This window comes from Dysidea avara, chromosome 8 (assembly GCF_963678975.1).
Source record: "Dysidea avara chromosome 8, odDysAvar1.4, whole genome shotgun sequence".
In the NCBI taxonomy this organism is placed as follows: Eukaryota; Metazoa; Porifera; class Demospongiae; order Dictyoceratida; family Dysideidae; genus Dysidea; species Dysidea avara.
This window is the reverse complement of record NC_089279.1, coordinates 27539028-27566120: the sequence shown is the minus strand read 5'-3', so window position 1 is coordinate 27566120 and position 27093 is coordinate 27539028. Positions and strand designations below refer to the sequence as shown.

The 27093-nt window shown below is 39.4% G+C and overlaps 2 protein-coding genes and 1 non-coding gene across 5 annotated transcripts in view; 1 reads left to right on the top strand and 2 right to left on the bottom strand.

The window, feature by feature from the left end:
- The window catches only part of LOC136264499 (mitochondrial inner membrane m-AAA protease component paraplegin-like), a 27149-nt gene extending 5063 nt beyond the window's left edge, over positions 1-22086 (top strand). Inside the window, exons 1-18 of one of the 3 annotated variants that reach the window (XM_066059255.1) lie at positions 7574-7639; positions 13228-13393; positions 14276-14469; positions 14694-14774; positions 15711-15859; positions 17846-17942; positions 18076-18185; positions 18396-18625; positions 18785-18952; positions 19203-19267; positions 19344-19506; positions 20560-20670; positions 20731-20927; positions 21175-21247; positions 21301-21347; positions 21396-21509; positions 21729-21806; positions 21870-22086. In XM_066059255.1, the coding sequence (XP_065915327.1) occupies positions 13288-13393; positions 14276-14469; positions 14694-14774; positions 15711-15859; positions 17846-17942; positions 18076-18185; positions 18396-18625; positions 18785-18952; positions 19203-19267; positions 19344-19506; positions 20560-20670; positions 20731-20927; positions 21175-21247; positions 21301-21347; positions 21396-21509; positions 21729-21806; positions 21870-21986 (2100 nt within the window). In that variant the 5' untranslated portion in view covers positions 7574-7639; positions 13228-13287 and the 3' untranslated portion in view covers positions 21987-22086. Of the gene's footprint in view, positions 1-7573; positions 7640-10389; positions 10511-13227; positions 13394-14275; positions 14470-14693; positions 14775-15710; positions 15860-17845; positions 17943-18075; positions 18186-18395; positions 18626-18784; positions 18953-19202; positions 19268-19343; positions 19507-20559; positions 20671-20730; positions 20928-21174; positions 21248-21300; positions 21348-21395; positions 21510-21728; positions 21807-21869 lie in introns of those variants that run through there. The other 2 variants (XM_066059253.1, XM_066059254.1) reach the window with 2 other exon arrangements.
- Positions 7237-7427, bottom strand: LOC136265284 (U2 spliceosomal RNA). The gene has a single exon (XR_010705478.1). It is a non-coding gene; the product is annotated as a U2 spliceosomal RNA (small nuclear RNA).
- Positions 21995-27093, bottom strand: LOC136264901 (uncharacterized). Its single transcript, XM_066059668.1, has 8 exons — positions 26901-27093; positions 23921-23957; positions 23733-23868; positions 23063-23231; positions 22757-22918; positions 22655-22691; positions 22451-22604; positions 21995-22214 (listed from the first exon to the last, which is right to left on the bottom strand). Exons 1-8 carry the CDS (start codon positions 27018-27020, stop codon positions 22109-22111), a joined length of 921 nt encoding a protein of 306 aa, XP_065915740.1. The 5' UTR covers positions 27021-27093; the 3' UTR covers positions 21995-22108.

The following is a 27093-nucleotide window of genomic DNA, read 5'->3' as shown; positions in this document are numbered from 1 at the left end:
CTTAGTGAGGGAATCCTATACTGAACAGTCTATGTTGGCAAAGAAGTGTTTCTGCTTGGTCGAGTACAATACTACTAGAGTTGTTCATTGATTGAGGAGGATATCCATGCATGGGGCATCCTAACATGCAAAGATTTTAGAATCACAAGTGACCACCTATACTCACTGAATAAACACTATAGGACTATCCTGCTGAGTGATTGTATAACTATCACACTAACATGCTTTTGCTTGAAATATTTCAACCACAGACTAGACCTAGTCACCCATTCTGTGGGGCAAAGATGTTGAAAAGATGTTGAAATTATGTTTCAAATGAACAAAAATCTTAAACAGCTACAATATTTGTAGGATGTGTATTTTCTGTCGGTTGAGCATTGTGAATTAGACGGAAAATAATCTCTTTCCGGAATACGTAATGCATGTGCACGTGCCAGGCACGTGCAAGGCGGGTATATAAATCATAATGTGTGAACACATGTCTTCAATTCCACGCTGTCATTTAAGTGTAGGCTACCTTTTTACTGATTGAAGAGATGGCTTTGTCAACCGACCAGAAGCTAGATACCCTCCTGGCAGCCTTCGAAAACTTTAAAGATTCCCAGCAGAAGAACCACCAAAGTCTAGAGGAAAAGCTCCACAAGTTTGAGGCAGATCTTGAGTCGACGAAGGAAAGTCAGGAGGAAGCAACAGAACGGGCACTGAAGCGTATCAAAAGAGACCGCCCATTGCAATTCCAGCGGAAGGGCCACGAGGAGCAGTTTCGTTTCAACGCTGACATCCAGGACCACGTGGCGACTGCATCCAGACAACTAGAAAAGCTAGCTCCACCGGATAAAGACAAGCCCATCATAGAAAAGGCCGTTAAAGAGCTCCAGGAAGGTGCGTCATCCCTGGCGGAGAGACAAAAGCTTATCCGCTTCGCGGACCGAGCGGAAAATGGTTGGGATGCGGTGGCCGAATATGTTGGGAACAGCTTCGCAGATGATGAGGATGACAATAAAAAGATGGACACCTCGGACAGATCTGCGGGAGTTAAAAAGCGGCGAAAGGCAGTGGCAGCAAATGCACGGAAGCCCAAGAGGTTTCCGGACCATAGAGAGTATGGACCACCACAGATGAGTTACCAGGGGGCTACCAGGAATACCCACCAGAGAACTTCTACCGGGTTCCTTCAACAAGGATGCCATATAGAAGGCCAAGAGGACCATGTTACCAGTGTGGCCAGTTGGGACACATTAGAGCAAACTGTCCAAATCGTCATCCCCCAGGAAAAGAGTATCCTTTGAACCACAATTGTGTTGATGGTGTAGTAGAATGTTCAGGTCATGTGTATGGGGATGATTGTCCTGGTGTCATTAACACTGTGTATGAGAGTTCAGAAGGTCACTGTAACCTTGTAACCAGTCCTTATGGGGAATTTAACACTAAATGTGTTGATGAGCCTGACCAGTTGCCCAGCAAAGTACCCTCCGAAAATGATAGTCCTTTACCTAACCCTGGCTTGCATGAAGGGAGAGAGTGGGATCCATCCCTGAACAGGTGCTGGGAAGTGGAGGAGGGCACAGATCAGATAGAGGATGTCCAAGGTAGACTAAAAACTTGCCTTCCTTTTTGGGAAAAAGAACTAGAACCAGCCCCTTGGATAAGTTGCATTAGAGAGGGTTATAAGCTGCCCCTTCATTCAGTTCCTAACCAGTTTTGTAAGCCCAACCAGCACCCTGCTTTAGCAAATGCTGAGTTTGTGGATGAGGCCCTCTCAGAATTGGAGCACAATCGGTGTATCAAGCAGGTTAATCATCAACCCCATGTTTGTAGTCCCCTGTCAGTAGTGGACAATGGACAAGGAAATTTCCGCCTTGTTTCATAGTATGAACTGGTAGCCGCGATTGGCAGCTACACCTCTCCAGGTTATTGTGGGTACTGTGGGTTATTGCATGTATGAGGAAGGAGGCATGGGGTGTAGCCAAACCTTTTATGCCACTAGTTTTTATATGAGCTTGGTGAAATATTGCTGCATCATATCATTATAATTATGACATAATTGCACTATTAGAGTCTATTGATATAACTAATGATAGCATATCATTGCCAGATTTTGTGATCACCAGCATTTCACACATTTATATGATCAACTTCACAAAACCAGCTTGAGTAACAAGAAACATACAATAAGAATTCTGTTTATTCTAGATCTTTGGGTGTCTGCATCAAAGTTTATCACACTACACCCACAACCTGCATGCACATGCACACACTAGTATACACGTGTGCAATGCCTATCTGACTACTGGTAATCAGATATGCATGGTGCAGGCATAACTAAGCATAATTCAATAAGTTGTACATCGAAAAAGTGATCACCATATTAGGCCATCACTATTATATTACCTGTTTCCCGTCATCTAGTAGAACAAAATCTGATGCGGGTGGGAGGTGATTATACAGTTGACTCTTGCTGTTTGAGTATGTGACTGCTCTATTAAAGTATTTCAATAGGTGCAAAAGTGGAAGGTCTTCAACCCTTTAGTTACTCTTTATATGCACAGTTAATACATATACTTTAACACTTGGTCATTCTGTCCCTATGTCATGAAATAATGTAGTCAGGTGATCTAGATCAAATGATCAAATTGTGAGCAGTGACAGGAAACAAAGAATAAAATATGATCGCCTTATGCCACGACTAACTAGCTTCACTCCAAGTATTTAATTTAAAAAGAAACTCATGTTATCTCATAATTGTAAGTTACAGATATGATGACCACATACATAGTTCCACATGTTAAAATAATTTAACACTTAATACATCTACATGCTTGAGCCTACATACATGCTCACTTAATAGAACAATATCTCATGAATATTGTGCTACTGCACAAATAGCTTTAAGGAGCACTTATAGAGTTTATAGAGTCATCCTGGTGATTTGAAAAGCTCCCAATTATTAATATACTGACAAGAAGAGGTAGTAAAACATCATTATTTAGAAGTATTTCATTTTAATCAACCTGTAAACACTCTAATAGAACACTCATGTTACCACAGGCCAAACAATCATTCATTAGTTTTTGGGTGATGTTATAGGTAGGGCTCCTTATATGCATTATTTTCACTCATGCCAGTTGGTCAAACTGCACAGACAAAAGTTTAGATAGCTATATATACAGACCACAGTAAATTACATATTATATCATAGCTATATTCTGTGGTTCACTTTTGATGAAAAACCATACATATAATAAGCGTAACTGCTGGGAGTGTTAGCCAGCGAGATCAAAAGAAAAAATTAGACCGATCATTATTAATTAAGAGGAAGTGAACGTGCCTTTGAAAAGAGCAACCCTGGCCACCAGTATAGCATACTAGTCAGTGTAAGAGTAGCAGTGAAGTTATTCATAATCTAGTTCATGGAGTGATTCACAGAGAATAAGCAGAGAACACAGGAGGCACCCTTGTGGCTGTTCCTCTATACAATGAGCTGTTGAATTGGCTATCTCCTGTGTTATATATGGTGTGGATTGCCTCTCCCATGTTTTTATTCAGTGTAATTTGCTAAAATATATTATTTCTATCTCACTGAGAAGCCCTACATCAAAGTAAAAAGTGGTATAGATTTACACATTCAGTTGAGTCAATGCAAGATGAAGCCACATCATATTCAAAACTACAAACACAACAACAGCAAAATTGAAACTACACTTCACATGTTTATCTATCCACACTATCTGAAGCTAAATGCTTCAAAGTATAGGATAGAAGGCATGTCATAACACATTGTCAACACCTCAATTTTATTCATGTAGTCAATTTGAAAATGTCCAGTTAAACCATGCCTGATATCTGTTATCAACACTTCAACCTTGGCTTCATAACAATGATATCCTACTTGTGGTGGAGTTTAAACCATTACACCTCCTTGAAATGACTGTAATATTAGAGTAAGTACACGCATGCACGCACGCACACACACACACACACACTGCAAAGCCTTCAGCTTCCGTGCTCAGTGAACTAGCAGTGTGCTACTCAGGTGCAGTGACTCTGCAAAGACAAATCCTTTGGGGACAGAACTCGTGGCTGTACCATATCTCACAGGTGAAGGCAGGGCCGCCCACAGGGGGGGGGGGGGCAACTGGGGAATTTTGCCCCGGGCCCCAGCCTGAAAGGGGCCCCCTGAATACCTGTTTAAAAGATCGATATACTCTAATAGAGCAGTCAGATCTAAATACTCTAATAGAGCAGTCACAGTATTCTTCAGAGGAGCAGTGTAGCAAGCTTATAGATAAGGAGATATGGTTGGTGATGGGTAGTTATTGTCATTGTCAACAGGTTGTGACCTTTTTTTTTTTTTTTTTTTTGGTCTTCAACTTACAACTTGGGTGAAGGGCCCCACTTTAACTCTTTGCCCTGGGCCCCTTAATTTCTCTGGGCGGCCCTGGGTGAAGGTGTGGGCATCTGAAGCAGGAGCCCATAAGCGCCGCAAGGCGCAAAGGAGTGTTTAGCTAGTAAATCACATCTTGGCTCAATGACCAAGGTATATATGTTATGGCTTCTTGATAAAACTGTGAACCAATCTTCACAATGAATATGATTTTATCAGAACAAATCGACTAGTAACAATGGGGTGGATACAGAATGCTACACCTTGAAGTGCTCTGAAGTTACTATGGAGTTGCACTTACAGATGATACAAAGACACCAACTCAGTGTAATAACCAATGAAACCATGCTTGCAACACTTATGGGCTCCTGCCTGAAATCTCACCTGAACCTGAACCTTATGTGATACATAGGCAATTCGCATTTGCTTCCCCAGTTAGCACCATGTTACCAGGTTCCCATTCAACAGCTGGGTAGACTTGAGCAATGTGAGTAAAGTTTCTTGGTCAAGAAAGTAACAGCAATTGGACATCAAACCTGGAACCATTCAATTACCAGACTGCATGGTGTTCTAACTACTTCACTATGCTGTCTCAGAACACACACACACACACACAAGAACGCACTATACACACACACACACACACAGAGATGAGGGTGTGTGCACCTGAAGTCCCACCTGATCCTTCACCCACTATGTGATATATGAACAACTGGAATTTGCTTCCCCAGTTACTGGCAGTTAGCACCAGGTTACCCGGTTCCCATTTCACAGCTTGTAGACTTAGCAATGTAAGAAATTTTCGTAGGATACAAATTTTCATGAATTTTGTGGATGGCTTATCCATGAAATTTTAAATATTACTGATACAGCCCTCTACAAGTTTACCATAGCCTAGGGCAAGAAATCATTGTGGAATGCCAAAATTATGGAACAAATTTTTGTGGTTGAGACATCGATCTACTTAATGGGCTGTAAAATATTTAATTTCATGGATAAGACATCTGCTAAATTTGCGAAAATCTGAATCCCACAAAAATTTCTATGCTTATATTATACGGTTTCTTACAATAAATGAACTACCATATATGCTATTGTCTATAGGTCTCCCGTACTCATTAATACAACCACTAGCACACATATGGTATTCTAATACTACTTATTACAATGCCCATCCATGAACCCTACACCCAAAAAGCTACGCAGAGAATGGGGGCTGCACAATACACTATTTTAGATCTGCTGTGCCCAAACAGATCTGGAAAAAATACCCAACAGACTTCCCTCTCTTTTTTTGTTTGTTTGCCTGCTAGGATTAAGTACACACCGCCCTCACTACACACAACACGGGAAAAAAAAACAATTGTAAATGTATGCATTTTGAAAAGCTCCCCCTTCTGTCCAGTTGCCTGAGAACATAGTTAAGGATCCATTATCACCATCACAGCTTACAACCATCACCACATATCCAGGGTGGGTGGAGAGGTAGTCTGTCTAAAAGAAAATGCTTACAATTGGCAAACCTTCCCAGTTGCTAATTTAGCATGTGTGTAGCTACCCATCACAACTGAAAGGAGGCTATTTTTCTAATTCACCATGTTCAGCTGCAGAAAATACACTAGCTACGGAGGACAATATAAATCTGCTGATAAGCAAGCAAAGTTTTAATATTTACAGTGAAACAATTATGAAACCCTACAACCGCCTTGACAAAGCAGGTGTGGATAGAGCAATGACGCTGTGTTATTTTTTTTTTTTTTGTGACAACATGTATGACGCTATATGTCCGTGATTGGCATTAGCTAATACAGTACAATTGTTTGACTCATCTGACTCGTGGCTGATAGACGTACGCAACACTTCATGCTTTGATGCTGCTGAGGACAAGGCCGAGGATGTTGCACTGGCTGCGTGAATGTCAGTGTTATGTTGATATGTAGTGACAGAATTTCTACTGACTGAGTAAGTAAGGAACTGACTGACTGATGCCTTCAGACAAGCGTAACTCTATAACGGCTAAGGCTACAGGCTTGATTTTTTCACTGTTTGCATTGCTTCGTCTCGACAGGTACCTTTTGGCATACTGCAGTATTTGCAATGTATTTTTCATAGACTTACCAGTGTTCTCCTTTGTGTCCCATTCATCTTTGCAGACAGCGAAAAGTGTTGATTTAGCGATAGCACATGATTTTTTTTCCCCAGGCTTGATGGACTGCCCTTGCCAACCACCCCCAGCAGTGATGGCATGTGCTGGTCAACTGAATCAAGTGCCAACAAGAAGACAAGGCCCAAGCATTATTAAATTAAGTGGGACTCCACTCTTACAAGATCCATTGGTGGTGGAGTCCTACTAAAGATGCCAATGGGTGAATGTGCTCCTCGAATGCACTGGATCGCAGCCGACACCAAAGCAGTCATAAGAAGCACTGCCATCATCGACAGAACCATTTCCAAGATTCATCTGTAACCTCTCTGTTGCACTTGCTCCAGAATGATATGGTGAATCATGGCAGTCTATGCAGCAAGGTATAGAGGATCTGGATGCTATACATGTACTACATGGAAAGTGACATTAATCTCAGAATGGCTGGCAATCTGAACCATTCAGGTGAATATATTAGCTATCAACACTCATTCTTGGCTTCACCTCTAATATTTTGGGAGACATGAGCAAGGGCGTGTGGTATTTAGACGTATTATTAGACTGTAGATCTTTGTAGGTTGCATACACATTCAGCGTATTTACTCTAGTTTTACAGTGATCTGTACCCAGTGTAAGGGTACCTGGCTGGGATTTCAGCAACTAGCAACTCTAATCACGGAAATTGTTTTATTCATTAAAGTCCCCCAAGGGGGAGTGAGCCACCCAGGAGGTACTGCAATACCTGGGTAACTCGTGGAGAGGGTGAAGCAAGCTTCAAACTCCTCTCCGAGTTCCACAAATTAGAGTAATATCGAATAGGCTAATAGCCTATGTGTCAGATATTACACTGACAAGAACAGTTATTTCTACTTGATCTTAGCCGATAGGCCGAGAAGCGATAAAAAAATCCGGTCTTTCCTTCCCTTTTATAGTGGTACCTGCATATTTTCATTGTGGAAATGAATTTTGACCATATTTCACGTTAGTTGTACGTTTTTCTCAGGTTATTTTTGTAAACGTTTGGATATCTACTACAAAAATTATGTACTTGTGGGTTTTAATAAATCTCTAGATCATTCTTCAACTGGATGCAACTTTGACAATCTTAACAAGTAAGATCGTATAGTGCTCTCTAATAGTAGCTAAGGTATCAGTACAGTTGGAGTGACTACCCATGGACGAGGTGATAGCTAGCACTTAGGCGCTAAACATCTCTGTGTCACAGTGCCCGTTCCCTGTTTCTGTACGCCGGTGTCACCTCTTTTACGGCTTACAGGTGCTAAACTAACTGTCTTTGTATAAAAGCATTACACTTTTCGCAGGCTTCGTAAGTGCTAAACACCCAACTTCTTTTTGCAGCAGTGTGAAAATGCCGCTTTGTGTATATCACTTTCTATGGTAAATTACACTTCTCGCAGGCTTCTTAGGTGCTAGACATCAACCTCTGTGTGACTGCAGCGTGAAATATCGCGTTCCTATAGAGCACTGCTTATAGTTTCGCCCCCACAGACCGAGACTACACAGGATACCGACAGTCACATTTGTGAAGCCCATTGATTTATATACAGAACCTAGGTCAAGTACTCTAATAGAACATACATATCTAAGCAAATATTCTCTAATAAAGCAGTAATTTCTTCTGCTTAATGAGGATCCACTGAGATTCACAGGTGATAAGTGGAAATGGCATTTGAAGAAAGAGTGCACTCTTATATGAACTGTGGGCTGAAGCTTGGTTACTAAAATACATGCAGTTTGAATTTTTAGTACTAATTACCAAGGTTGATCACTGAGATCCAATGCCAAATTCAAGCGCAATGGCATAAAAGGGTTGGCAACACCCCATGCACCCTACAAAATTAATATTGTAGCTAGCTGTTTAAAATTTTTGTCATCACCTCCTTCAACAAAGTTTATCACACTTCACACACAACCAGCATACACATGTGCAATACATATCTGACTAGCTACTTGTAATCAGATATACATCATGTTGTGCAAGGATTCAGTCGTACATCGAAAAAGTTATCACCATATATACTGTTATAACACAACTAGCTAGCAACAAGCAAACAGACTCATGTTATCTCGTAAATTGTCAGATATGATGACCACATACATAGTTCCACAGTAAATAATTTACACGTACATACTTGATCCTGCATGCATGCTCACGTGATAGTCTCAAATATTGTGTTACTACACAAATAGCTTTAATTAAGGAGAGTGAATAATTGTACTTAAGAGTTTGTGGTGATTTGGAAAGCTCCCAATACTGACAAGAAGAGAAACATCATTGTTTACAAGTATTCAGTATTTCATGTTAATCAACCCTTATAACACTCTAATAGAACACTCATGTCACCACATGAGGTGACAACTTTTGTTAGAATTTACAAGAAGACATTGTTATAGGGCACCTCATATGCATTATTTTCACTTGTGACAGTTGATCAAAGACAAAAATTTAGAGAGCTATGCAGACTACAGTGAATTATTATATAGATAGTGCTACTGTTCTGTGGTTCACTTTTGGTGCAAAATCATGCATATAATTAAAGCGTAACTGCTGGGAGTGTTAGCCAGTGATATTAAAAGAAAAAATTAGAATGATTATTATTAAGAGGAAGGGGAAATACCTTTTAAAAGAGCAACCCTGTATGATTGCACTGGTCAGTGTAAGAGTGCGGTCCCTTAATATAAGTAGTAAGTAAGCATATCCAATTTTAGAGACTAATGAGTTCAACAGTACTGTCCATGCAAACTTCTCACACAAATTAGCAGTGAAGTTTTTGTGGCTGATCAAAGCCATAATCTAGTTCATGGAGTGATTCACAGAGAATAAGCAGGAAGTACCATAGAAGGCACCCTTGTGCAGAGTAAAACTTTTCCTCTGTACACTGAGCTGTTAGCTATCTGCTGCATTATATGGTGTGCATTGCCTCTCCATATATTTTTTCTTGTAATCTGCTGCAATAAATTATCACTGAGATTTTCATCTCCTACATCAAATAGTTAGTTAAACCCCAGTGAAAATTACACTCCAGTGGCTGAGAATCCTTCAATACCTTATAGTAAACTCCATGGAGTAGGATATCATTGTTATCAACCAGGTGAGGTGTTGATAACAGATATCCTAACATGCAGGTGTAGTTTTACCCTAAGTTATGAAGCACTTGACTGCTAAACTGAGGTGTTGATAACATGTTACGACATGCCTTCCATCCCACACTTTGAAGCATTTTACTCCACAATATTTCCTTTCTTCCTTGAGCTGACTGTAATATTAGAGTATATTACTCATAAGAGGCACTGGAGAGTGAACACAGAAGGCAGATTCTGTAAGCGTGTTTACCACTAGCCTAGGAGCCTAAGCAAAAATGTGTTCCTAATGTGAAACAGGACAAATATCTGTAAGCTAACCACTAGAACTAATAATAGTGCTGTCCATGTGGCAGCTTAGCTGAGAGGTTTTTGTTGTTTAAGATGACCTTTGTTTAATTTATCGATTTTCAGACATGATATGGACAATCACTTTTTGAGTAGCCTTACAGACAGATTTTAATAGTACCAGAATCATCAGAGTGCACCTGAAGAAGCTTATAACAGGTAAAAGCAAAGATATATATCCTCTTTTTGTCCTGAATGATAAAGTCAACACTCCAGTTCAGTGGGAGAACAGTTACTATTACCACTAGGTATGATCCACAAGTAAGCTGGACTGTAGTGCAGCAGGGAATCAGAATCCTAACATTACTCGAAACATTGGGACTCTGCTGATCCAAAACCACTTACCACTCGTATATAATGTGGCTTAAAGGTGACTTGGAAACTCCGCTCCCTTAGAATAAATTCTAATTAACTATCACCTGGTGAGCGTTTATTAGAAATTTGTGTAGTCAACAAAAGCTGCAGAGACGATGTCAGAAATTAAATGTACAATGTTATTGCGAGGAATTTGTAGACACCACAGAACGTTATTGGTAAGTAATATCTCAAGTTTGTGCGCCCGCATTGGTGATTGTGTGTGCCAAATTAGAGGGTAACTTACTACTGAAAAATGTGTTTAAAAGTTGAGTGTTGTATAGACTTAGGCCACTACAATGAGATAACTTGTTTCTTATCAACTTCTCATAGAGCAACACATGCGGGCGGGCGGGTTATCTCATTATTCATTATTGCACAAGCCATAGCTATAAATTACAGGATGTATAAATTACAGGATGTATATATTTGTACAAAACCACTATTTATCCTTTACTTTAAGTTATTGGCTGGGTGCACACGGAACACTGGTGCACACTGAGGGTAAAACTCGCAAGTTCACATAAACTTTAATTTCAGTAACAAAGCTTTCAAGTCCTTTACGAGAGTTCCACTAGTCTTGGGGTCATGTATCATACCCCAGTACAGCAGCAGCAAACAGCAGTGGAGTTAGCACGTGTAGGCTGGTCAGTCTTATTAGGGGGAGGGGCTGTGCAAGCTTGTGGCAGAAGTAGCAACACTAAAGCTACTATGACTCTTATATATGATGGTCCTGCACATAGGTCACGGTACCAATGCTAGTGTTAGTCTAATGTACACTGTAGCACTCACTGTTGATACCTTGGTGGGTGTTGATACTCCAGAAAGCACTCTAATCAACACAGAAGTAAAAAAAAAACTCATAAATGGTGTCTGTATCTCAATGGGATTGCAGTTTTCCATGGAAATAGTGCTTTTCTATGTGATAAACCCACTAGCACAACAGTCAAAAAAGCCATGCTACAATCTCATGCAATAATGAGTGCACATGGGCAAAAGAAATTATTGGCGTGGGCAGTTGATGAGAAACAAGTTATCTCATTGTAGTAGCCTTAGTCTTTCTCTACAGTGTGTGTGCACGATACCAAAGTAGCTAGCCAACTTTAAGGGCTTGCGAAATAATATAGTAAGGTCATTACATGAAGGGATTTGGTTTGATTTGTAAAAAATGAGCTGAAGGCTAGGTATATTAAATGCACCTATCAATGTCATGCCCCACCTCTGGGTAAGGAGGGGATTTAACAAAGTCTAGTGTCAAATTCCCCAGGCTAAGAAACTTGTCAAAACCCCACTATGTCCCCACCTCAATAGAGGAGTTTCTATAGGGGATTTGATTTACCTATAAAAATATTTTTTGGTTCAGTAAACTGCCGCCATCAAAACTGTGGGGCAAGTGTAGATGTCAAATCCCCAGTAGGTATATGGGGACCCCGGGGGTGGGGCTTGACATTATTGATAGGTGCATAAGCCTATGAGAGCATCCGAATAACCTGTATGTGTACAACAATATACATGACGGACATGATGATGAAGTACAGCAGAACACAAGGAATAATTTCTGACCTGCTGAATGAAAACCCTTTGAACTTCATTTCATAACATACTTTTTTGTTGTCTAATTGGAAAACCAATGGGCTGTTAAAGTTTCAGCTTTATCTGGTAAGAGCTTTCGCGGAGTTATAGTGATAGACAGCAAGAAGAGCAATACAATCAATCTGTACAGTGCCTATACGGGAAAAATTACAGGTGTTCAGTTAATCGATCATAAGTCTCGAGTGTAATGGACTACAGAGTTGGGACTTGTTCACCATGAACTGGGGCATTCATCAAGATATATTTTTGTACCCATGTTATCAAACAAGAAGGCTGTTCAAGCTTAGAAACGGTGACAATAAAGTTACATTTTACCACAGTGTAAGTAAAGATGTTTGTTTCATGGTATAGAAACGAAACAAAGATGCATGTTCTTAGATCTTACTCTCCATAAAGAGGCGGATCCATTTGTATATTAGATATTTCAATTTCTTCCTTCACTGTTTACTGAAGTGATTAAAATATACGTTTATGTAGCACACATTTTTTACTCAGTGTATTTATTTCAAAAGCAGAATTATGTAAACAAGTCAGGTTTTCACTTAGCGGTTTTGCACAGTACACATTTGGAATGATTATGGGGGAAGACTTTTGAGTAGCCATATAACCAACTCCAATGTTTTCTTAACAGCTAGGTACCTGTTTAATACATGGGGTGAATAATGTTACCATAGTATAGTGCTATGCTGCCAGTTAATTGTTTGGCCTAGTTTCAATTTTGTAAAATAATAAAGAGTAGTGATGTCACATCTGGTAGCCTTTCTGGCTCCAACTGCATACCACGATGTTGGTTGGAGTGAAGTTGGATGAGTAGAGACACACTGCTCTCAACAAATGGAGACACTCTGATCTCAAGTGCAACAACACATATCTAGGGTTTGGATTAGGTGGGACATTGTCACATTCCTCCCAAAATAGCTAGTGTAAACATTTTCTAGGAGGTAAGCCATGCTAACTGAGCTCCCTTCCTTGTCAATTTTTGCCACTACTTCGTAATAAGTTGACAAACTCAAGTACTAAAGCACTAGTTAATGTTACAACAGACATGAAATTTTTAAACCTGAAGATTATGCTGTCAATGACTAATTGCAGTATTGCACATAATAGGCATAGCCCACAGTGACATCACTATCAATGTATATAATATTATTTTGTTCAAATCTCCCCCCTCATCCCTACCTTCTCAAAAAGACATGTTCCATTTAGACCTATGTATGTAGCTGTTTTCTCAACAAAACTGCTTGGTGATTGTACGTTATATACATATAATTGTCACTTGTTTTTCTTCACCCTTCACCTGTAGCATAACATTACATCACGCCCCTTATCATCTGGGAGGGTCACATCACTACCATGCTACCATATGGTGACGCCACGACAAGTTGCCAAGCAACGGTTGCTACGTTCAGTGATGTTGGCAAGCTACAGAAACTACAGCAGCAATGATAAACGTGACGATAGTGCTGAAGGTGGGTAACTTAAGTAAGTAGGATGAGTAGCCAACACTTCAATGGGGTTAAATGCAAGAGACTGCTGTATTGGCAGTTCCAGCCAAGTGCACAGGGAGTAGTGCCTTCCCCACTCACCCTCAAACCAAAAAAAGAAAAAGAACATTATTATAATTGAGATACTCCCCATTGCATGCAACACCCCTTTTACAAAAGAAAAACACTCCTAGGAGACTATAGCATGATGTCACAAAGTTTTGTTCTGGGTTTTAAGTTTTTCACTTTTAAATTGTGATGTGCTCACTTTACTGGTTATATTATTGGCAGTTAACTAAAATACATATTTGTTTCATTTATCTAGGTATCAGATAATGAAAAGAAATACCAAGATATGTCTAAGCTTGTTATCGTGCACCTCTAGCACTCAGACATTTTTATTGCCACAATTATAATTGTGTACACAAAAACTCCTACATACTATATACGTACCAAAATAATTCAGTATTGGAAGTTAAGTAGGGCTCTGCAGTATTGCCAAAACCTCTCTATTCAGTGTATTTTAAATGATAACACCTAAATATATGATATTGCCCTAGGATGGATACTGTACAAAAAATATATAATAAATATGAAAGATATCCATTGGCAAGGATTTGCCCTTGGCTAATCATACTAAAAACACAGTTTATTTCATCGTAGTATTTTACTATTATTCATTTATTATTTTGTAATAATTTATGATATTTCAGTATCACAGTTTCAGTCTCGGTATAGTATTGTGACTTACGTTGGTACAAGTAAATATATGGAGCCCTATTATAAAGTGTCTCTATGCATTCAGCGTTTGGCTGCTCTATTATAGTACGGTAACTATGTACACACACCATATCCTCACCCTCTCAGGATCTCAGTCAAGCAGCAATGACAGTGATAGAAATAACCAAAACAAACCGGAAGATGAAGTTACCTTAGCTCAGGTGATGGCTGGACTTACTGTGCTTGCTGTGTGCTACTTGGCAGCAAATTCTGAGCAAGCTCGAGGCATGCCAGAAGTATCCTTGTCATACTTCCTTCAACACATGCTATATACTGGAGAGGTGTGTCCTTGTAAATAATACGATTGTGGGTTTGTAGGTTTAAGTTTGTAATGAAGTCTACACTGCATGTAGAGGTTTGCTCAGCGTGTATTGTTCAGTGTTCCATGATTTCACTGTAATATTTGTTAAGAATTCTTGCTGTTTGATTTCTTGGAATTGCTGAAGGTGTTTACGTTATGTACTTGACTGCAAGGGTGTACATGTTTGTGTTTACTTGTTGTTAGGTGGAAAAATTGGGTGTGAATAAAGAGAAAACTCATGTGTATGTCTACCTTCACCCTGGAGCTGTGATTAATGGTAGAAAGGTGTGTAGTGTGTGTGTATGTAGTTTGTGTGAGGTGAGTATGTGTGCAGCATGTGTGAATGTATACATGCATGTGGTGTGACGCCACCTCGAGCTCAAGTCATCTCTTAAGTACTCAGTTATCTTCTTAGTACCAACATTTCAGACTGCTCTACAATTCACCTTTTAAATCAACAATTATAATCAATCAACAATCTATAAAGCATTTATAAAACCAAGAGTTCAATGTTATTACTATGAATTCTTGATAAAACTACTTGCTTGCACACATGACTGCACAGCAACACTTCAGAACAATAATCGTGATAAGCACCTCTAAAATTAATTTATGTATCATGATTGCTGTGTGTGCCTGGTGTGACTGATGCAGAAGTGAGCTATAGAACACTGTTGTATTTGATGGCATGCATAAAATGTTTTACTGCCAAAAATACTCTGAAATGCAATCTCAGAGCATTAGTATTTTTTTTTAATTTCCCCAGGATCTCTCCTCCCCCCACCCACCCATTCTTCAGCTTGCGTCTTATCCTTAACATTGTCAGGCCCCCCCAACCATGAGGTGCTTGCTAAACCTATAGTGAGGCAACTTTGACAAAGTGTTGGAGCACCAACATGGTAATCACATTGGTACCCAATTTGCCATCTTCGTTTCAGTAAGGAATGTAACTCACCATCTAGGGCTTGTTGTTAGTAAGTGAAGACTTTGGATACCCATACCTTTGCCTGTGAGTCATGGTACAGTCTACTGTGGTGTACTAGCCCTGTCCTCAGGAGGATTTGCCTGCACTGACTCATAGCACCTTAGTAGTGCACAGGTGACCCAGTGTTTTAATGAATATACAATAGCTGAAGGATTTGTTTGCTTTACATTTGTAAGTGTGTGTGTGTATTAGTTTGCATACAATGTGTTTTTTAGCTCCTGTAAACCTGCTCACAGGTACGGCAGACTGGTCCACATTTTGTCTTCACCATATCTAGTGTTGACAGCCTGGAGTTGAAGCTTGAAGAGGTTCAGAATGAGATGGGAATTGACCAATCCAGTCGTATACCAATCATGTACATGCATGAAGAACCTTCTCATTTTATGTTAGTGACTGTGTGTGTGGTTGTTGGGTTGCGTGTGTGTGTGTGTGTGTGTTGCGTGTGTGTGTGTGTGTGTTGCGTGCGTGTGTGTGTGTGTGTGTGTGTAGTGTGTGTTAAGTCCAGTCAGCATACTGTTCTAGCTAGTAGTGTGGTATAGTGCCTGTACCCCAAATTGTTAGCTCTTACAGCAGAAACCATGTGCTAAACACAAGGACATAGTGGGTACGTTGTTTTACTTTTGTTGTGATTTTAGTTTGTTCAATGCCAACGTAGGGATTTCTCACATGTATAAGTTTTACCATCATGTTTCTAGCCTTGATTCGCGATTCTTTACTTCGTTTTTGGTCAGCTTTAGCTATTATTCTTTCTCTGTATCTAAAGGCATCAGTTAATCAGGCTGTTAAGTTATAGTTATGTAGTCAGCCAGTAGAAATTTTGTTTAAAGATAAAAAATTATTGTTGTTTATCAGAAATGTTTCAGGCTGCACTGACAGCATGTGTTTAGGACTTTTGGTTTATATCTAACCAATACTGCAAAGTTGTTGTAAAGGAAAGTTTTGGTTGATTTATTTTGGTAGAAAAATAAGCCTTAATGAATGATTCCTTCTATACATCAGTGCCATGAAGTGTATGATGCGTACATTGGCAATTCTGTTGTTGTATTGAGTGCTCTATCGATCTTGCTGCTACAACTTCAGGATCAGCCCTGTGGTGTATAGCATGAGCAACATGTAGAAAGTCACTGTACTGATTGAAATGAAGAAGAATTCTGAGAACTATTTTAGGCACTTGCCTGGAGTCTGGAATGCAAGCTGAAAGTCACAGGTGAAGTTGTGGTTCTTGGATCTTTAGTTGTGCAAATATTCTGCGTTTACTGCCTTTTGTCTTCTTTCTATATTGTGTCATAGTATTCTGGAGTGAATCCACTTGTTATCATTAACTGTGGATATCCAGAGTTTACCACCAAAAAATGAATGTTCAAATAGTGGTTCAGGCATACAAATAGTAAGGAAACAAACAAATAGTTGAATGTTTAAACTATTTGTCCCAGCCCTTTGTGATAACTGCCTGTAAGGGAAGTCTATAGACAAAATATTATTGCCTTAGTTGAATCCTCCAATGAAGATGACAAGAAGAGTTGGAGATAAATGGTAAAAAGACAAGGAGCAGGGAATGGATTTTTGTAGGAACTGCAAAAGGTGTATGCCACTGCGAGTTTATTATTGTAGTGTATATTGATGTATTATTTAACCTTTAGCCTTACTACAGTAAACTGGCTGGCAGAAATCGCTTTTTGTTAGCAGATCAGATAGGTACTGATTCTCTGTAATTTTTGACAACAGCATTTTTGGGATACCATTTTCTTTGGATGATCATTTAGTACTTACAATTTCAAGCCATATTACTCATTGAATCCTGTGGTAGAACCCTGTATACAAGTTTCAAATATGCCAATTTAGTTGGATCAAGCTATACCTTAATTATAGCTGCGCTGTATCCTTAAACACAGAGCGTAAATGGTGCCCTTGAATAAACACTGCAGATATTAATTGAATATTCTGTTGTTCTAAGGAGTTTGCCGTTTATCCATTATTACTGTAAGTATTATTTTTACAACTCATCCACGTGTCTGGAGGCCATAATTTTCTTCTGCTGTGCACATCATGACAAAATGTACTAGAGCTACCCCTAAATATGTACATACGTACTTTTTCTATTAACAGTGGTTGATGCACTGAATAATTTCCACACTTAAGAGCTGCTTATATCCCAGCTTGAAATATTACACATGTTACATGCTACAATATAAATGCCCCCCCTCAAATAGTGGTCACCCTTAGCCACATCAATTTTTGGCACTTAGGTTAACATTAAGCAGCTATGGCATTTAACCAGTAAATATAGTATACACGGCCAAACAGCAGTGTTAGTGTAATGTGGTATGATTTTGTATGTGTGTATTATGTGTTTTACTATTGGACTATGTAGGTCAGATGTTGTTAAAGTGAGTATAGTAGCTGCTGGACTTGTGCTAGTGATAGGTTATTTCATTAGCCGTAATGTAGGAAAAGGAGGAAGATTCGAGGTGTGTGTGTGTGTGTGTGTGTGTGTGTGTGTGTGTGTGTGTGTGTGTGTGTGTGTGTGTGTGTGTGTGTGTGTGTGTGTGTGTGTGTGTGTGTGTGTGTGTACTAATTTACATCCAATGATGTTCTGTACAGATAAGGATTGATTTACGTGACAAGAGCAGACCTCGTGCAAGTTTTGGAACAACATCAGATCTCTTTGACGTTGACATGGGCACCAATACACCCAACGACTCTACAATAACGTGAGACTAGCCACATGGTATTATGCCTATACACACTTTACAACAGACTGTACACCCTCAGTAATAGTTTTCACAGATAGTGTTTTTACAAGCTATGTATGTAGAAGGGGTTCTGGGTTCCACTGTGGAGTGGTTCCACTGTTTTAAAAAGACCAGCCATTTTAATGTACTTTCATATTTCTAATGATTTAGTAGTTGTGTTTTGCTTAGTTTCAAAGACATTGCTGGTATGGAAGAAGCCAAGCAAGAAGTCTACGAGTTTGTTGACTACTTGAAGTCTCAGCAGAAATATGCAGCATTGGGGGCCCGAATCCCCAAGGGGGTTTTGTTGTATGGCCCCCCTGGAACTGGCAAGACCTTACTTGCTAAGGCTCTTGCTAATGAAGCCAAGGTTCCTTTCCTTTACAAAGCAGGACCTGAATTTGAAGAACAGTATGCTGGTAAGATCATTGCAACAAATGTGATACTATACATGTGATTCTATGTGTATACTGTGTCTGTCTGTGTGTCTGCCTATCCATGTACATTGTATAACACTTACAACACTCTATGAACATGTTAAAGCTACATGTGTAGTGTACTAAAAAACCTTACCTCAGGTTTGGGAGCATCCCGGGTTAGAAGATTATTCAACTCAGCCAGAAAGATGTCACCTGCCATTATCTACATTGATGAACTGGATGCAATCGGCAGCAAACGAAAAAGTGGTCATTCTGAAGATAGTGCCACTGAGCAAACACTGAACCAGTTACTGGTGGAAATGGATGGTATGTTACATTGGAAACTGTTAGTGTGCTTTTTGAAACAATTTCCTGCTTTTAACAGTTTCATTATTATCAAAATTCCAATTCCCTGACAAGATGTACATATAGATTGCTGTAATAGTTACCAATGTGCATAGTTTTTTTTGTTTATTTTTTCAATGCTAGTGATGCTAGAACATAAGAGGTCAAGATTTTGTATAGTATTTAAGCACATTGTGGGGCTTGATTGTTTGATATGGTCTTGTTACTACAGGGATCAATCCTCTTGATGGAGTGGTGATCATGGCTTCCACCAACCGTGAAGATGTTTTGGATCAGGTGTGTGTGCATGTGTACGTACATGCGTGTTTCCCCTCGTGGCTGTGTAATGACACTCAAAATGTTATTCATACAGGCATTGTTAAGACCTGGCAGGTTTGATCGACAAATACCTATAGAGCTCCCAGTACTGCCAGAACGCAAGTCAATATTTGAGCTGTACCTTAAGAAGCTACCACTGGAACACCCTCCAGAGCAATATGTATCTCGACTAGCTGCCCTCACCCCTGGACACACAGGTATGTGCAAATCATCCCTGTGTCAGTGACTTCATCTATACGTGCTGCACCCATAGACACATGCAAAGAACAAACCATTCCCCCTTGAATAAATGTTCACTGTTACCATGTGTTACCCTCATCTTCACATAGTTACGCCCCTTGCCACACTGTGCTGTTAAGTTTATAATATATACTATAGTCTCACAAGCTGGATTATTTTTCCTTTATCAAAAAGCAAAAGAAAATGTTTGTGTGACTGGCAAGACTGTACATGCCAACATTGAATATACAGAGCAGCAGATGGTTTTTTAAAGGTGTTTAGGGTTGAACCTTTTGATCTATCCACAATTCCTCTTTGATCTACATGCATCACCATGAATTGTAGTATTGCTGAGAAAACTGAATAGTTGCACTAATCACCACCCTGTAGTAGTGACCACCTTTGAGTAGTAACTACACCAATTTTAATGCCTTTGTAGCCATCAGTGTTGGGCAAGTTACTTTTAAAAAGTAACTAGTTACATATTACTTGCAACTAAACTATTTAGTTACCCATAAAATAAAGTAACTAATAATATTACATATTATCAAGAGTTAATAATAAGAGAGCCTCTCTTATTATTAACTCTTGGTATTATATTACTTTGTGTCCACAGCCTTAAGCTGTCACGTGTGAAACTACCACCTTATCACGTGACATGATTGCGTTGTTGGACAATGTGCAAATCTTGGTTATCAGTAAGAAGCTGGTAAATAAGCTTCATTCAGTAGGCTTTGTTACTTCGTTGTGGCTAGGCGTTACTCAGAGGATAACTAACGAGATTAGTAACTTCATTACTTGTAGTAATAATATTACGTAATATTAGACTGGTTACAGTAACTATATTACTTAGGTAACGCGTTACATTTGTAAGTGAAGTAACTTGAGTTATATTACCTGTTTTCATAGCGTATTTCGTTATATTACTTAGTTACCACAAAAGTAATATTACATAATGCGTTGCTCCCAACACTGGTAGCCATGGTATATATAACCAGTGTGAAGTGTTACATGTTTGGTTGCCATGGCAGGAGCTGATATTGCCAACATTTGCAATGAAGCTGCTCTCCGGGCGGCCAGAGAAAAGGGGAAAGTTATAAGTGGCAAACACTTTGATATGGCAATAGAAAGGGTCATAGCAGGTATGAAAAATTGTGGTATCAACTTCAATATGGTAACCACTACAATTCTCCCTCCACCAGGTATGGAGAAACCTGGTTCACTGAATGCAAAGGAAAAGGAAGTGGTAGCATTTCATGAGGCAGGTCATGCTTTAGTTGGCTGGCTTTTGGAACACACTGACCCTGTACTGAAGGTGTCCATTGTGCCTCGGTCCAAGGGAGCTCTAGGATTTGCCCAGTATCTACCGTCAGATCAGAAACTGTACACCACTGAACAGGTTAGAGAATACTTTAGATAGAAGCAGCAATCCTTGCGTTGTTACAGCAGCTGTGTGTATAATGTTAAGTAAAAAATCAGGCAGCATTTGTCCAAGTTGGTTGTTTTTGATATCTATGTAATTAATACTAACATTAGTTGGAAAGGCCACCTGGAAATACTTATATATATTCCATTATGCTGATTGATGGTGTCATAGGACAACTTAAATGTGTGGTACAAATGTATCACCTTTTCTACCCACTCAGCTGTTTGATCGGATTTGTATGGCTCTTGGTGGAAGAGCTGCTGAAGCCATTGTGTTCAGGCGTATCAGTACTGGTTAGTGTGACATCATGGTTGATATATGGGGATTACCCTTTTCTTGTCACTAGGCGCTGAAGACGACTTAAGAAGAGTGACCGAGATGGCACAACGTCAGGTAATCAAGAAAGAAAATTTTCGGGTAACATTGTCGCATACCCCATAGGTAGCAGAGTATGGCATGAGCCCTTCTATTGGTCACATTTCAGTACAACTACCAAGGACTGGCCAATTTGAAGTACGACCTTATAGTGATCACCTGACCAGGTTGATTGATCAGGTGAGCTTCAGTATGGAACAAGTCAAAGTATCATACTGATAATCAACACTGTATTAATAACTAAATCCAGACATCAATGTTTTGTGACAGCCAGACTTAATGTTTTGCACAAACTGTGTCCACTTTAATATACCACAGTAGAGATATTTCTTGTAGGTACTGTGTGTTTCATAGACTTCATATATTTAGTGTTATCATAGAAAAATGTATGTATTGTAGGAGACAAGAAGAATAATAAACGAGGCTTATAAAAGAGTAGAGAAGTTACTAACAGTAAACCGCTCAAAGCTAAACAAAGTAAGATCATGACAAACAACTTAATTCATTATTTTTAAAATAATATTTTACTTCTATACATAGTTAGCTGAGAGCCTACAGGAGAAAGATCGCTTAAGTTACCAAGACATTGTCGATCTCATTGGTCCAATGAAATATGAGAAACACTTACACCATGCTGAATTTGCCAGTGACATGTAAACACAAACTTTACCACAAACAACAAAAAATAATTTCAATTCATATTCACAAAATGTAATGATGTATGCAATACAGGAAGAAAAAATCACTTGAATGCTAACAGTTTGGAATGTGTTTACAGTTTAACGTTTGTAATATCTATACACTAAAAATCCTATTACAGCAGCAACACCTATTACAATACCAACTGTAGTTGCAGCTGAGATTGCATTGCTTGGTGTGGAAGTGCTATAAATAGAATTACAATTCTCACTTTGGCTAACTAAACTATTAAAAAAGCATAATTCAGTTTTCCATCTAAGAATCAGGCGCCTGGTAGAAAAAGACTATTATCACCAAGATCAATGCTAGTCCTAGCAACAAGTAGGTAGTTCCTCTTGAACTAAAAGGAAACAGAACCGACTAACTGGTTATGCTTTTTTACAACTTGCACAGTACTCCAATTAACGAGCACCAATGCTTACCTAGATGTACTTTCTGGTGGTGCCGTGCCAATAGCAATATCTTTAGGGAATTTAGGGTTTCCACCAGCGACGACGCCGATTCTATATTGATCTGTTAATGCCCTGGCCTCTGGCGAGTGGCCGATGTCCTCAAAAGCGGCGCTCGCGTCTTGTCCTGCAAAGAACATCCCATTATCTTACATGTTTAAATCATTATCAACTCACCAGCTTGTTCTAATAGAACTTCTTCACCGCCAGGATGCTGTTTTTATAAAGTAGAGAAGACGTTTAAACGAGATGACCTTTTGGCGCCATGTGCAAGCTTACCTCTTCTTGGAAAGACGTCACATCATAAACACAATCGTGTATCACAATCCACAAGGACGACTTGTTGTTGTGTTTCTTGATCTCTTCCCACTCGAACTCTGGTAGTTCTTTTACTCCTGACATGACGAACCACTTCCAACACCTCTTGCAATGTGACCAGGACTATGACGTAACTTTGTGTCACTCGTTTACTATATAACCGCATGAGGGCGTTTGTTGGCATTTACGCGTGCAACGCAATTCATTGATTCAAGACAAACTTATTCACTGCATACAATATGTTGGGCTAGTTATGCTTGTTCAAGCACTAATGGGAAGTATCCTATTTACAATGGAGTACACATATTGTACTACTCTATATACTCCCACTGTGATTGCCTTATACAATCTAATCTTCATGGTGATGTAGAGTCCAGCAATCCCAACAGTACCAACCACAAACACAACAGGAATCACCCAAAGACTACGTGGCATCCTACAGAAATAAAGAGACAATTTAGAAGTAGCTAAATTCACACACATGCAAGTACATGCACGTGCTAGTCTTGCATGGCCAGACCGCTTTTTTTTTTCTTTTTCATTTGGTCGGGAAAAAAAGGGTCTGGTCTGGTTCGAATACCCGCACTTGTTCTCAAAATCCCAGTTGTGGCCGGGATTAATTCTATGCTCGCTTACTACAATCAATACAAACATTACAAAATCGTAGCTTGCCTGTTCGTCACTGAATGGTCAGAATCCTATCTTTTCAATTACCCAGTCAATGGCAGACTTAACGTCCATTCAAGCATACTTCCGATGCATTAAGACGCGCGCATAGAATTAATCCCGGCCACAACCAGGATTTTGGGAACAAGTGTGGGTATTCGAACCGGACAAGACCCTTTTTTTCCCCGACAAATGAAAAAAAAAGTGGTCTGGCCAAGCGAGACTATGCACATGTGTGCACACACACACACTACACACGCACACTACACACCTTGGCATGTTATAGCCAAACAGGGTACGTTGCAAAGGCTGAGGGGTCAATACTATACCAATCCTGTAGTCATCTGTTTTTTCCTGAGCAGATGTTGAGTGCTTAACACTTTTAAAAGCTTCAGTAGCATCTTGACCTTTAAGACAGAACAGGCTTATCAGATCACTGATGTATAGCATATAACTTACCACCATGCTTGAGTAGCACATCTTTACCACCAGGATGCTAAATATAAACAAATTGTTAAGACAGCGCAGAGACATATTCATGTGTGGATAATATTGTACAGTGGCACCCCCGTGTTTCACCATACATGAAATTATACAACTATTAAGACACATGGTAATGACTGTGTTGTGTGGGAGCTAGTGCAGGCAAACAATTGTGTAATACATGAACCAAAAATGTCACCTCCCCCACATCTGTATCTAGGTATTCCAAATTTAAACTCAGAGATCTCAAAGATACACACCTTAGTAAAAGTATAATGTAACATAATTACTATGCATTGGATAGAGCTATACACATGTTTAAGCTGAATTTAACTTCCAGGAATATTTGGAATTTTAAGTTCGATTAGGGATCACAGAAACAAGGAAGGTCACCCACACCTGCAGATATACTAATACACATTTAATCCCTAATTCAGTCTATACCCATGACTGATGACGGATTTAATGTCTACTAGTATTCCTACAGACCTCCTTTGTTTCCCTACCTTTTTCTGTGATTCCTAATCAAATTTAAAATTCCTAATACTTGTTTGTTAAGCATGATGCTCTGTAATGGGATGGAAATTGGATCAATGATCAAGGATCTATGCAACAAAAAAATGAACAAAACAAAACAACCGTATGTAACAAGCACACAACTCTAACAGAGCAGTAAGTTTACCTCTTGCCAGCTTTGGAGCTTGCATAAACAAATGTAAAAATAAAAAACAGCCAGGCTATGAAAAAGAGCGGGTTACAAATTGGGTGACATTAACATCATTGCAGCTATTTCTCGCCTACCATCCTGTAATATCACAAATTGTTGGTTGTTGTACTCCTTCATGAGATTTGTGCAATTATAAAACAATTCTTGACTCATGCACAGGTATGCTGGTATAAAAAACATTAAAGTTAGATTCATTAATTTATCACTGAATCCAGTACATGTATTCACCCACACACACATGATGCAACAGTGATATCAGCTAACCCTACACATTCTTTTTTACTGGGGTGCTGGGCATGCTAAAATGTATTACGAAACAGAATAATATGAGATGCTGTCCTGTGGCCACAATAATTATGAGCGATAACAGAAAAATGTGTGAAAAGGAAAAGCTGGATAAATTATAATGACCTCAATAATGTGTGTTCGAAAGAAACAGTGAAGGATGGATCTTTGTTAGTGTTGTAAACAAAGACTTTTAGCAGCATAATATTCCAATATTCCACACCCAATATCATACAGTCTGCTTAAAATCATATTCCCATTGTTTAGAACCTCCAATGGTTTATACACCAAATCATACACATTGGCTCTCCCCAAATTTGCAATCAATAACATCAAGAGTTAATAATAGTAGGGAGGGAGAGTGTCTAACACTCAATAGGCCTGTATAAAATGAGCGCGTAGAGCACCCCGCTTATTATAGTATACATTTGTAATTTCCTATAGTGTTGATGACCGCAATAAACACGTTATGTCACATTTTGTATGGCCTTGCAAAATCGATAGTTGGTGAGAAAGCAGTGATGCGAAGGTGGCTACTCCAGTGAGTGATGAGAGAAATCGTTCATAACTTTCATCTGGCGCTTTTTCTTAGGTTGGGATTCTTCAGGCTGTGTTTCATCGGCGCCGCTTCTTTTCCTTGTCATTGTTTTCGTTTGACACTTCTTGGTTACTTCCGGCTCATCACTCCTTGACTGACGCCTCTTCTTGGGCCTTACCTCGGGACGTGGCTGAACGGTAGATTCGTGATGCAATTCTACCTGTGCTTCCGAGCGTGCTTCATCTCCGCTTTTCCTCATTGATCTTCTCTGACGCTTCTTCTTGCTAGGCTGAACTGTTTCTGCTTCAATTTCGGCCAGTACCGAGGGCTGTTCATCACAAATCGACATGTTTGATTGCACACGCTACCTCGCACGTTGCTCACGAGACTGATTCGTGAACAGCTAGTAGAATCGATAACGTCCTTCTGCGGCGTGCCTCATTTCACATCTCCCTTCATGCAATCAACATGTCTGGCCAAGAAGCCAGATTGTCTTACGCGCTCATTTTATACAGGCCTATTGAGCGTTAGACACTCTCCCTCCCTACTATTATTAACTCTTGATAACATCATTTGGAATAAATCTTATAGCAAAATTATTTAATTCCAGTGAGAAAAAAAAATCAGCCACAAGAGGTGTAAATTAACAATATCCCTACAACTGCAACTAAATCAATCATTTCATCATACACAAATGCAGGATATGCGCTAACTTTATGACCGACAACATTCTAATGAAAACGTGATGTTTTCTTATGTCACGACGGTGAACGAATGTATTGTAGGTATGCATAGAAAGTGCGAATCACCGAAACTAGACCAGTTACGCGAATTTCTCCAGAGTGATAGATTCCTTTACGTGTATAACAGAGTAACTGGAAGGAGGAACCCCACCTGTAGTTCATGTGGCAAGTTATAGTCCGAGCCACATTTGCTACCAGTACTTTTGTATGGGATTCACGATAGTCGTTCACCGTCAAAATTCTTGGGCACACTGCAAATCTTGTCATATTGATCATTTTTCGTTCAAATTATTGATGTTACGTAATAGCGCATATCCTCTATTAGCGATATAATTTTGTTAAAGGGGTATTTATGGCACCATGCAAGCTCATGACATTTTTGTGCCTAACATCAATAGTAACTTCAGTGTGATCCACTATCAAGCATAGGCCACGTGTGTGTGTTGTGTGTGGTGCGTGCGTACATTTTTTGGGAGAGGGGTGCTCCCCTAACTCTGATACTTAATTAATTTTACTGCATCAAGACAGCTACACTGATTGGTGACTGGTAGTTACAAGCAGGTACATACAACACTTAATTACAATTGCTACACTGCTGTAAACTACTTGTACACAGATTTCACACAACTAGGATTTAATACCGTAGTGCATTTAAATTCTTACCTGATCCTGCCAAGACGTCACATCGTACACATGATCATACAACACGATCCACAATGACTTTGAATCATTGTGTCTTCTAATTTCATCCCACTGATACACGGGCAGGCCTTCACTGGACATCGCGCAAGAAGCTGGAGTTTTTGATACCGACGAGTTATACACAGATCACGTGATGAGGATTATTAAAGTACTT